Source organism: Haliotis cracherodii, unplaced genomic scaffold, assembly GCF_022045235.1.
Source record: "Haliotis cracherodii isolate W230 unplaced genomic scaffold, xgHalCrac1.p SCAF_1, whole genome shotgun sequence".
Lineage (NCBI taxonomy): Eukaryota > Metazoa > Mollusca > Gastropoda > Lepetellida > Haliotidae > Haliotis > Haliotis cracherodii.
In genome coordinates, this window is record NW_027266264.1 from 45,416,739 (window position 1) to 45,429,878 (window position 13,140).

The window sequence follows — 13,140 nt, forward strand, 5'->3', positions numbered from 1 at the left end:
GCTTGTCAACCAGTGTGTCGATTTGCAGTGGAAACGCTATACGAGTTGATAAGGAGTACATGATCCTTTTCTTGAAACAAACGAGGGAATTTAATCATATTTACACAATTCATTTTATTTTGACGAAGAATTCAAATACAACAAATGAGTTGACAGATCCTGTGCATACACAAATAACATCCGGTATCTTCGGATAACTCTTGTACAGTTTCAAAGAGTATAAGAAATATCATAAATTTCTTGCAATCAATTGCTGAAATATATCTGCTTGTATCCAAATAGAAAGGAATTGAAAATTTATAATGAAAATATGTTTGTCACTAAAGTAAATTTTCTCTTTGACCTTGAAACGTACTTGAAGATCATTAAACTCGACAATCGTTGGTGGATTGCGCCAAGAAACATTGATACGAAATATATATGTACAATAATCTCCTGAAAACAACCTCCTCTGAAAGATTAAGAGGATTAAAGTAATTTGGGCTAACATCAAGCACTGTAATAGCATACTCTCTTAAAATTCCAATGAAATGACTGGTGACTTACCAAAAAGTCAAATTATATTTTGCTCCGATTTTTTTAACCTAGTTCTAATTGCCTACCCTTATCACTTTTTTCTGAAATTGAGTTAAAACTTCTAAATTTGAGACTGCAATATATGTCTTCAGAGGGTATTTCATACACTATGTAACAACTGTTTTACCCCATTTCAAATTTGATTTCATGCTGAATCGCTCTTTTCAACTACTGCTAACACGCATATATGCAATGTTTGTGGCATGCTGTCATCTAAATAGAAGATACTACCATCTGCGTAGAAAATGCTATCATCTACGTAGAAGATACTTTCAACTACGTATATGATAGTATCTTCTACGTAGATGAAAGTATGCCATCTAGATACTATCGTCCACTTACATACTTTCATCTACGTACATGATACTGTCATCTAGAGTATGTACAACTGCAGTCATATATGTGATACCAATGACATAGAGCTCACATTTACTGTCATTACATACACACCTACATGCGCGCACACGCACACACACACACACGCACACACACACACACACACACACACATACATACATACATGCATAAACACACAAAAATACACACATACATACCTATGTGTTTGTATGTATGTGTGTGTGTGTGTGTGTGTGTGTGTGTGTGTGTGTGTGTGTGTGTGTGTGTGTGTGTGCTGATGAGGGCATAGTATCGGAGATAAATATAATTTGGTTTCTTAGTTAGTCACTGTTCTTTTCATTGGAATGTTAAGAAGGTATGGTATAATTTCAATATTTTATTACAGTGCTTGATGTTAGCTGGAATTATTTTAATCCTCTTAAACCCCCAGAGAAGATTATCCTCTGAGGTAATTTTTGTCCGTATATACGTCACAAATTAGTGATAACTTATGAAAAATGTAATTATCTGTTTCGAAAATTATGTACCGCATTATACGAGAGGTATCAAATTTGGTATCCAGGTTGCTTGGCGCAATCCAGCAAGGATTGCCGAGTTTAATGATCTTAGAATACTCTTCGTATAAGGTCAAAGAGAATATTTAAGTTAGTGACAAAACCCTTTTCATCATAGATTTTCCATCCTTTCAACTTGATCAAAACAGATATATTTCAGCAATAATTGATTGCAACAAATTTATTATACATTCTGATGCTCTTTGAAACTCAACAAGACATGCCCGAAGATACAGGATATTATTTGTTTATGCTTTGAATTATGATTTCGTGCCGTTATCATGATGGATTCTGGTTTTGTTGTTGGGGCAAGGAGTTATTAGACTCTCAACCTGTTTTGTAATAATTATTACACTTTGAAACAATTTCAATGTTAGGTCAATTTTTCATCGAAAGTAGATATGATGACGACCAATCTTAACGTAAATACCGTTTGTGTTCCTAATTGAACTTATAAGCAAGTTATGGGTGCCAATTGAACACTTTCAGCATCATTCACCAAGTTTATTACACTTTGCAACTTTAGTACAAAACGGGTTGCTATGTGCATTTCTACTTTGTAATAAGACTCTCAAGACGTTTTGTAATAATTATTACACTTTGCAACTTTATTACAAAACGGGTTGTAACAGTGCAGCGTATCTATTATGCTACGAGATCCTAATTCATGGTGCATTTGAATGGCTAGACACAAATGAAAAGGTTTTTTTGTGTTTGTTGAGGCATAAACTAAACACTCTGCAAGAGCAACTGCCTTTCGATGTATGTCATCTGACGGCGTGTATAAAGCTGCATTCAACTCGAAAGCTTTTCTGTCTATCAACCATAGTACAAACTGCAACAAACTGTCATGAACAACCTGTTTGGACGCCTCTTGAGAAACTCCACTGGAGGCTGGATAAGAATCCTTCTTTTTGACTTACATCATGTTGTGTCTCAAAATCGTGACTGCATTTCTAAGAGTTAACATTTTGTTTTCCTCATTGAAAGCCTCCCCATTTACATCATCATCATCATCACCATCAAACCTTGCCAAGTGTAGCTCCCCCTTGAGTATGTGCGCTGCGTGGATTACATCAGCCAGAGTTATGGAATTGCTGAGTAACATGTTTGGTGACCCCTTGCCAGCAATCCTCTGCACTGATATTCTGTCGCCGAAAAAGGAACAGAGTCTCGTTTTAAGTTTGTCAGTTTTGTAGTTGCTGTTGTTTGAGGACTGATTTGTTATGGGTTCATTTTATCTTGCTGTGATTTTTGCCATTGATAGAGCTTTTCCTTCTGTGAAAGGATCCATTTCTCCTCCACTAGTTTTGCAAATGCCTCATCATACACAGATTCCTCAGAAATCATGTCATCATTGTCATTGTCATTCATATGTTGTACTTGATTGGCTGCTCTCAGAAATCATTTCATACAAGTGTCATGATATAAACCTTCTTTGGCAATTAAATCTTCATCTTTTATCCTTCCAATTACATCCATGTCCCCCACTGCTATTGCTGCTGCATTTAGGTCACCAGCTCGTTTAAAAGACTGAATAGTGTGTATTTTGTTGTTAACACGATGCTTTTTGAAGCCACAGATTAAACAAGTCGACCACTTTATTGATTTGACAGAAATAGTGGACTGCGTGTTTGTACTTACAGTCACCTTAGAAACAGTTTTGGGGAGTATTGCCTGTGTTGCATATTTGACATTTTGCTTACTGGTGTAGGATTGAAACAAGATCTATGGTATGATAATGTCAGTGAATCATCATGCTTGACGTTTATGATGTGACGCAATACTTCATCTTGACGACTGTGTGCAGCTGAGACTACACTTTATGAACCATGGATTGTTCCTAATGTGATGTCCCCGTCCTGTCGCCCACAAATCAGACACTGTTCGTGTACATCATTAAAAGACAACTTGAGTTTTTTCGTACTGGTGCCAGCATTAGAGGGCTGGGATCGCTTGAATTGCAAGGTTCCATAATTAATCTGTAAATAAATCATAAGTCTGTGCTTGTGTTTTTCTTACAGAAAATATTCAACTTGCTTTCTTTGTGCTTTCTGTTATTAGAACGTGTAAACCGACAGAGGCCTTTGTAATCATTAATAGCGAGGAGGAAAGCAGTATTAACCTTTGGCAGCGAGGCACGGTGTACTCCGTGTCTAGGCCTAATTCATACACCTAGCACTTTTGTTTTTGGTCTCATTAAATCAGAAAAAAATATATATTACAGAACGTTTGTCGTCATTACGATCATTTAGCCAAAATATTCAATTTATCCTACTATTTAATACAGATACACATGGCAAGTGGCACGCTGCTATCAATGAAATGTATGGGTCGGCGTTTCCCGAAGCATATTCACTGTATATTTTAATAAATCTTTATAATTTGAATTTATATTCGCTACAATACCAACGTTAACTGTGTGATATGTCTTGCATGAGCAGTATTTACCTCATTATTTATTTCCTGGGGCCATTGTGCGTTTGTGTTTACATTTAGTGTCAACAAGGGAGATCACTCCCAGCTGAGGATGTATGGACCATTACTTTTATATATACAGACAAGTCGGCATTTTCCGATGCATATTTTGTTCCAAATTTCTAGATAAACGTCCATGTGAAATTCATTACGACAAATTTATTTTGATTCTACATACATTAAACTTTACCAAAATGCATACAAAAGGTATACCTCTTTCAGGGGCATAATAATATATGTTTCGATGGGAAATCCGGGAATGTTTGCTCGGCTATAAGGGAAAAGCCACTTCTGCCTATAAAAGCTTCTACTTCTGGCTATAAAAGCTTCTACTTCTGGCTATAAGTATATCATTTCCTTTTTCAAAAAATTATGAAACTCAAACCAAAAAAATATTATGCCTTAGCAGTCATCAATAAAAGGAAGGTGTACTCCAAACAGAGGATGAAGAAGAATAAAACGCAGAAAATCAACCAATGTTCCCATGGGGTTTATAGAACAGGTCAATGTTAATCACACATACAAGTGGAAACCACCATCTACTGTGAGATTCAAGCATCAGTATGAGTCAGGATAAGATAAAATATGTATTTTTAAGAGTAAAAATATCATTTATACTTATCCTGACACAAACACGAGCAAGCACCCTCCCAGCCTTTCCATCTTTTTCACTGATGTTTTTGGGACAATTAAGTAGGAAAATAGAGAGAGTGATGAGTTACTTGGTTTGATAAACTGACTGGTGGGGGCTTCACCAGTAGATATAAAGCTAAATGTAGCAATAGTGGTAGTGACTAGTTTCGCACGACTTGTGCTCATCAGACTAATTTGCTAGGGGCGTGTGCGTCCTTATATACCTGAATAAACAAGAAGTCGTTTGTTCCATGATGTGTAAGCCTGTCATTGGTTGTTTATATGACGGCTAAGTGGTGTGTTGTAGTGACATGTCGTTATTAGGTCGCCGGTGATGTGGCGTAAAGTGTAGTCGCCGGTATTTAGCGATTACGCGTGAGCTCCCGTGACTTATAGTGGTCGCCGGTGGTAGCTTCGAAACTGTGGAGGGTGTACATGGACCGGTGGATCGCCGGTTTGGGTATGCCCATGGTACAAAAAAAGAAGTTATTTTTGGTCGCCGGTGTTATTGCCAGGTGAGTGAAGGTGGCCTGAGTTGGTCGCGGTGGCGGTCAAAAAGTGGTCGCCGGTTTGAGAGGAGATGACCGGAGGTTCGCCGGTTTTCTCTAGACGCCTATTTGGTTGTGGGGGTCGTTACTAGAACATGATTTATTTCTAGGTTTATAGTTATATTTAAAGCAAAGCTCTCAGAAGGCAAGGGTACAGGATTGTGTCCTTAGTGAACATAATAAATGTAGAATGTACAAAATTGTATGTTAAGATGTAACATACTATGGAAAAAAACGAAACAATGGAATAAAAGGTGAAAATAAACACGTGTTGTGTTTAGTTTATTATTTTACAATGAAGAGGAGGAAGTTGTAAATAAAAAGTCCCAAAATGGAGGAGGAAGGACAACGTTGGGGCACACTAGGTGAGTTTTCAAACTGATTGTTGAGTGAGCTGGTCACTGGTGTAAAGAATGTCCTTATGGCAGCTCCGGGTTAGAGTTCCATAGATCTTCTAGAGTGGTATCAGGTGGGGCGACTGTATTACCGGCTTGGTTTTTTTAGATGTTCCCGATTTTGTTGAGGGAACACTTTCCACGGCTCAGTGTCGAGGTCGCCGCTTGCAATAACAAAATGGTCCCATTTGGTGAACGGTGGCACCGGTATCCATGGGAATGGAAATTGATAGGTGGTGGTGGGGAGACTTTCACTCACATTTTTGTTGTTGTGGCAGGGCTGCCCTTCGGATTTCTCGGTTAAGTAATCGCCCGTACTGTAGTTAGGCTCCAGGTAGGGGCCGTGTACTCGCTTGACATGCGCTTTGGCATCGTCGGGCCTTTTGAAGTTTTTAGTGCAGATTATGCACACGATACGTGTTGAAGAGTGGGTGGCGCTAAAGTGGCGACGCAAACTATCCCTATTACTTGGTTTGGTCAAGTGGTTCTGGAGCATGTGCATGGACTGAGAGTGTTTATGGATTGAGAGTGTTTCCTCTGTTCTCTCTGTTCTTTGGGAACACAGCACAGAATGTTTCCACTACCTATTCGGAAAAGAGTGACAAGCATAAGTATGAGTCAGGATAAGTATAAATGATTGTTTTACTCTACAAAATACATATTTTTTATTTATCCTGCATTACTCAGTGCATTCACTGCTTACCTTATGACAACACAAAGACAGCGTAAGGCAATGATGGTCTTGGGTGAAGAAGTTTCGTATTCTGTTCCCACTTTTATACGGACTATCGCTTCTGTCATGTGACCTTAATGACAAGACACCTTCTTCACATCACTGCCTGTCGAGGTACAGCAAGGACGTGTCTCAGCGGAGCTCTTCAAACTGAATAATTTTAGACCAGCTTTGGCTATAATTCTAAATTTTATCTGCATTGGGTGATGTATTCTTTTCATTTTACTTTCACCATTTTGTGTAGTTTTATGTATGTTATTTAGGAGTAAAAAGACTTTGTCTTTTTTCCCGCCACATGCTTTGAATTTGTGTTTCAATTGTTCGCCTGCAAACGTAGTCAAATTGTTTACAATTCTCAGCTATGTATTTATAACATATTCATGTGTTTTTAAATGCTAGTAGCTTTGGCGTTACGTTGAGTGTGCCTGTTTCAATAATTATATACACTTTCAACTGCATACACTCACCTATGCCATCTCTATATTCCTTCAAAATATTATTTACACCCAAATGTCCATAAGTTTAACATTCTTTTATCTACAACCAACAAAAAGCTGATTATTAATATTGCTAAATATCTGTATCACAGTAAAGAAGAAAGAACACAAATTTTATCATTGTGACTGTTGCCATAAAGATGCCATATATGTTGTACAAAGGGCCTGTGGCCTGTACTGTACTGAATAAAGATTTTGAACTGAATAAAATATTTGCCAATAGAATACTGTTTAATTCTATGGCAATCTTCCAACTCCGTTTCATCAACAATTCTTTATTTTGTGTAACTTATGCTTGGGTGTTGTACTAATTGTCGTGGAAAAACATCTTCAAAAGATCTTCATCCACGTTGTTTGGTATGCACGCAGATTTGCTCTCCAGACTCTTAATGTAATTTTTGTGTAACTCTCCAGCGAGTTTTGCAATCTATAGACAGGTTACTCACAAACATACTTTGCAGCAATCCTGTCGATTGGCGAGGAAGTGGTAAGCAATGGACATGCTTCTGACATTACTACGCAGCCGTTATTTTCTGTGGGTGATGTGGCTCCAGTCATAGAGCCTGCAGATGTGCATCCTCCGCCAAAATCAACTCAACAGGAGGCTAATGTGAGTATCATACCTGCTCCTAATTATTGTGCGCAGGCGCAAGCTGAACACTAATTGGATGCTAAACTTTATGCAGTCCATGTGGCAGCAGTCTGTGCCTACACCTACGCCTATGTACCAGACGCCTGCGTCAGCTACAACTACCGCACAAGGGTAAGTGCCTACACCAGCGCCTAACGTACACCATAACCTATTGTGCATTCGGGTACAGTGCATACATCGCTGGGCAGTGCGTACATGGACGTCTGCACTTGACTCCTTATCACCAGGTGGGTCATCTAAGCTCTCCATTAGAGGAAGTGCTGTGCACTAGAGCATAAGCTGATCGCCGTCTAAGCGAGTGTGTCAATATCATTTGGACTCTTCAAATGGCGAGGATGGCGATTCTTCTGTAGAATGGAATATGCATCTCGGCTTAGCGCAAGTAGCTGATTTAGTAGCAGACCATCTCATGTCAGTGGCATTCTCCCCTGGTATTGGAGGAATACTTCTCCAAGCTCTCACTTCCTCCGTCATTTCAAGACATCCAAATTTAGGAAGGGTGATTTTTCCTGTCCATGCTTTTGCGGTAGCAGACCAAGCTCATAGTTTGGATGAGGACATACAAAGAATGACAGGCTCGTCAAGGCCAACCTCCCTTAAGGTTCAGGATACCAGATTGGCGTTCATAGAAACATCCAGCCGTCCCAATTGTTGATTCCCCCATAGGCGGGAGACTGAATCTGTTTTGGAAGAACTGGACCATCCTCGAAGACGATTATGTTCTCAACGTACTACGTCATGGTTACTATCTAGATGTAGAGGTAATTCCTCTGTTGACCACAGCTCCCCCTCCCCCTCAAAATATACAAGAAAGGAACATCTGCTGTTAAAGGCCAACATAGACATACTGTTGGTAAGAGAGCTGTTGAAATTGTACACACCCCAGAGTTGTCACTGTTTATATTGCACCCAAGGTACCCAAGATAAAAATGATCCACAATCTCTCCGTGTTCAACGAACGTTACCTGAAGCGTCCACCTTACTTCCACCTCACCACCACCTCACCACATTGAACCAACATCCAGCCGTTTGATTCCTTGATCAGTCTCGACCTGCAGGATGCCTACCTGCATATACCTATCCATCCCTCCGACCACAGGTTCCTCAGATTCCTGTTCAATAGAGTTCCCCTGAAATGGTGTCCCCTGACGTGATAATGCTGGATTATTGCTAAAAGCAGTGTAAAACCATTCTCACTCACTGTAAGAAGGTTGAACGACCCTACAGTAATGGCGTTTTTCTGAATGTTTCCGCCTCACGGGTTATCAACAAATGTGTTGTTGTTATGGGGTGTGAATTATTGAGGTTTTTGGACTTTCTAAAGGTATAACCGCCTCCAAACTGTCTGATACAGATATGGACACTTTTATACGGACAATCGCAGCTGTCATGTAACCTTGATGACAAGTAACCTTATCAAGGCCTTCACTCAAGACCATCGCCGTATGCTGTGTTTTGGTTGTCATTAGGTAAGCAGTGAATAAATTCAGGAGCAATGCAGGATAAGTATATAAATGTAAAAAATATTAAGTATATAAATAGTTAAGTATTTTACTGGAACATTTGTGCAACCTTTAACTTGAAAACTACTGGATTCTTTTCAAATTTATGAAACAGTTTCCAAACATAGAGCAGAGATGCAGTGCAAAGTTTGATATTGATATGTGTATTTTTTTTAAACAAAATATGTTTTTCATTTCGTAAATTTTTTTTGTCAAGTTTGACATTGAGCGGCTGAGGAGCAACAGCTTTAAATATGTGCTTTTGAATGAATTATTTTTTAATTGTTTTTACTATGTCTTGAGATGTTTTAGTCTACAATTTCTGAGTGCTCCTTTCAACATAATCTACACACCAGTACACCTCTAATTTGGAAAAATATGGACAACTGGTTTCTGAGTTACCAGATAAACTTAGGCGTATTGGATTATCAAGTTTGACATACATGGTGGTCCAGTTGCATGGTGTATCATTTGGCTATTCAGAAAAAAAATGTATTCTTCATGACTTTAGCTCTGTTAGCATGTGACTTACGGATTGGGCAAAACACTTCTTACTGCAGTGGAACTTTGTACCAGAAAGTCCCATGGTACTAGCTCATCCTCACTGCAGTGGAACTTGGTACCAGAAAGTCCCATGGTACTAGCTCATCTGCACTGCAGTGGAACTTTGTACCAGAAAGTCCCATGGTACTAGCTCATTTGCACTGCAGTGGAACCTTGTACCAGAAAGTCCCATGGTACTAGCTCATTTGCACTGCAGTGGAACTTTGTACCAGAAAGTCCCATGGTACTAGCTCATTTGCACTGCAGTGGAACTTTGTACCAGAAAGTCCCATGGTACTAGCTCATTTGCACTGCAGTGGAACTTGGTACCAGAAAGCCCCATGGTACTAGCTCATTTGCACTGCAGTGGAACTTTGTACCAGAAAGTCCCATGGTACTAGCTCATTTGCACTGCAGTGGAACCTTGTACCAGAAAGTCCCATGGTACTAGCTCATCTGCACTGCAGTGGAACTTTGTACCAGAAAGTCCCATGGTACTAGCTCATTTGCACTGCAGTGGAACTTTGTACCAGAAAGCCCCATGGTACTAGCTCATTTGCACTGCAGTGGAACTTTGTACCAGAAAGTCCCATGGTACTAGCTCATTTGCACTGCAGAGGAACATTGTACCAGAAAGTCCCATGGTACTAGCTCATTTGCACTGCAGTGGAACCTTGTACCAGAAAGTCCCATGGTACTAGCTCATTTGCACTGCAGTGGAACTTTGTACCAGAAAGTCCCATGGTACTAGCTCATCTGCACTGCAGTGGAACCTTGTACCAGAAAGTCCCATGGTACTAGCTCATTTGCACTGCAGAGGAACATTGTACCAGAAAGTCCCATGGTACTAGCTCATTTGCACTGCAGTGGAACTTTGTACTAGAAAGTCCCATGGTACTAGCTCATTTGCACTGCAGTGGAACTTTGTACCAGAAAGTCCCATGGTACTAGCTCATCTGCACTGCAGTGGAACCTTGTACCAGAAAGTCCCATGGTACTAGCTCATTTGCACTGCAGTGGAACATTGTACCAGAAAGTCCCATGGTACTAGCTCATTTGCACTGCAGTGGAACATTGTACCAGAAAGTCCCATGGTACTAGCTCATTTGCACTGCAGTGGAACATTGTACCAGAAAGTCCCATGGTACTAGCTCATCTGCACTGCAGTGGAACATTGTACCAGAAAGTCCCATGGTACTAGCTCATTTGCACTGCAGTGAACCTTTGTACCAGAAAGTCCCATGGTACTAGCTCATCTGCACTGCAGTGGAACTTTGTACCAGAAAGTCCCATGGTACTAGCTCATTTGCACTGCAGTGAACCTTTGTACCAGAAAGTCCCATGGTACTAGCTCATTTGCACTGCAGTGGAACTTTGTACCAGAAAGTCCCATGGACTGTAACTCGACTAGTTCAACAAGGGTTAACGCCCTTCCCTCGGGAAGATGATAGTAGTGCTGCTATCGCTTGTGCTAGACATTTTTTTGTGTGTTTCAGGTGTCATTTGTTAAAGTCTTTCTACCATTAATTTCAAATCCAGGTTCAAACTACAGAAGAATGACCCTGAAGCATCTGTGCTGGATGAGCCTTATTTTGTAGCCCAGTTTCAGTAGACTTTTGAATTTTGCTTCTGCCTTCGGCACGAGATATATCTTGACAATCCTGCTGCTTCTGTTACTTAAGTGAGATAATGCCCTACATTGAGATTCCTTTCCCTTGTCCCTTAGTGTCGCGGACTGCAACCAAGTTTGATAAGGTTGTAAAGAGAGAGGTGTGTCAGGTGACGTCCAGGGGCACCAAGACGTATCGTCATGTGGAGGGAGACTGCAGCGATGTTGACAGCAACTACCTACTGGCCATATCTGAGAAGGTGAGCATGCTTCAATAGATTAAAGTGAGGTATTCTGCAACCAGCTCAAGAGAATCATATTGTCAACTCATGACAAATGTGTTTTCAAGTGTCATTGTGCTGATGGTGGCTTGTGTGTTGCAGGAGGCCGGATCTGATGGAGGCAGTATGTACGGTGTTTGTTTCATAGACACGTCTGTTGGAATATTCCATGTAAGTTGTGATCATGGCTGCCTGGAGACAGTTACCATCTTATATTTATTACCCACAAGGTGAAGATAATGGTGATGAGATGCCTAATCTGTAGGCCACATGACTGTCGAACAATCTTATTCATTTTATCAAGGAAACTTAACCATTTTGATTGCACAGCCGTGACTACGTCAATGCGAGTGAGTTGAAGAAATTCTTAAAAAAAAACCTTGAGCATTTGTGCTGTCATGTTTTCACACACAACAGCAGAAAAATGTTAAAGTGTATTCTTAAAAATGTAAACAATGCCCATATTTGGGCATATATCAATATTCATGCGCAACCATATTTGCAACCGGTTTCAGTTTGGTCTGTTAGTGAATGAAAGTTGTTTTGTATCTCCACTTCGAGACATAATTTACATAGGTAATAAATAAAATACCACACTCATGCTCATTCTCATTTTCACGAAACTCTTGAACTTCTTATGGTATCTAACGAGAATGAGTGTAGTATTCTCTATATATGACAATAGTTTCTGGTTGTTGGTGTGACGCTAAATGTACAACTGTTGTGAAGTGGCTGCATGAAGTGAACTATTGGCCTGTTACCAAAGCCTAGTAAAGCCTGTAAGCATGTCTTGCTCTGCCATTGACACACTTTGTGAGCAATGTTCGAGGTCTGGAAATAATTAATGATGTCGACTGTGTTTGGAGTGTTTATTTGTGTGTTGACTGTTTGTTGTGCGTTGAATGTTTATTATGTGTTGGCTAATTTCAATTAGCACTGATGGGTAAAGAATGGACATAGCAAAGGACAAATGGAAGCCAGCTAGGTGATTAGCTCCAACAAAGATCAAAGCAATAAGTCCCAGGCACAGGGCAGATACGTTCCCTGGTCGCGGTTCCTGGCTGGCCTGTGTCTCCTGATGTCAACAACTTCTTGTAGGTTTCTTTGTCACCAGTTGTTGTTGGTAGACAGGACTTTGGTGGCTTCCCACATGATGGTATGGTCTAGGTTCTTGAGGATGTGTTCGGAAATAGCGGATTTCAGGTCGAGTTTGTTAACAGAGGTCCACCTGTTGAAGGAGTAAGCATGTACTCCAAAACGTTGTGTTTCTCATAATAAAGAAGTTGACAGCCATATATTCTCTTTCTTATGTGTATCACTTCTAAATGCCTTTCAAAAACCTGATATGTTTATTGTGTGTTGACCAGGGGTCCGGAAAATTTAAAATCCCAATCGGACATTTACATTTATGCCACGCCCCCTTCAAACAGCGTGTTTTAGTACGACTTTTTACACACAAATTACAAGTTGTTACGTATTCATAATATGATGAATTATGAATTGTTTCAATTTAAATTGTTTAATTCACCGGACAATTAATAACAAATAATATCATTTTAGATATATATGGAAAACATTCGTTTGTTTCTGTTATAATAACGATCTGTCAACGTTGTGAACGGTCTAATTAATATTCATGAGTCTGCTAGAGTGTACGCGTTGTAACTGTCCTAACTGTTGATCATGTCCGGTCAAAATTTAAGAATGTCCAGACAATACTTTTTAAAATGTCCGGACAGAAAAAATTAAATGTCCGGTAAGCAATATTTTAGACCGGACATT

At 39.8% G+C, this 13,140-nt stretch overlaps 1 protein-coding gene across 3 annotated transcripts in view; it reads left to right on the forward strand.

Annotated features, from left to right (window-relative positions):
• Positions 1 to 13,140, forward strand: part of LOC139478270 (DNA mismatch repair protein Msh6-like) — a 110,382-nt gene that overhangs the window by 39,050 nt on the left and 58,192 nt on the right. For all 3 annotated transcript variants that reach the window (XM_071260687.1, XM_071260694.1, XM_071260700.1), the window contains exons 13-14: positions 11,195 to 11,337; positions 11,461 to 11,529. In XM_071260687.1, the coding sequence (XP_071116788.1) occupies positions 11,195 to 11,337; positions 11,461 to 11,529 (212 nt within the window). The remainder of the gene's footprint in view (positions 1 to 11,194; positions 11,338 to 11,460; positions 11,530 to 13,140) is intronic.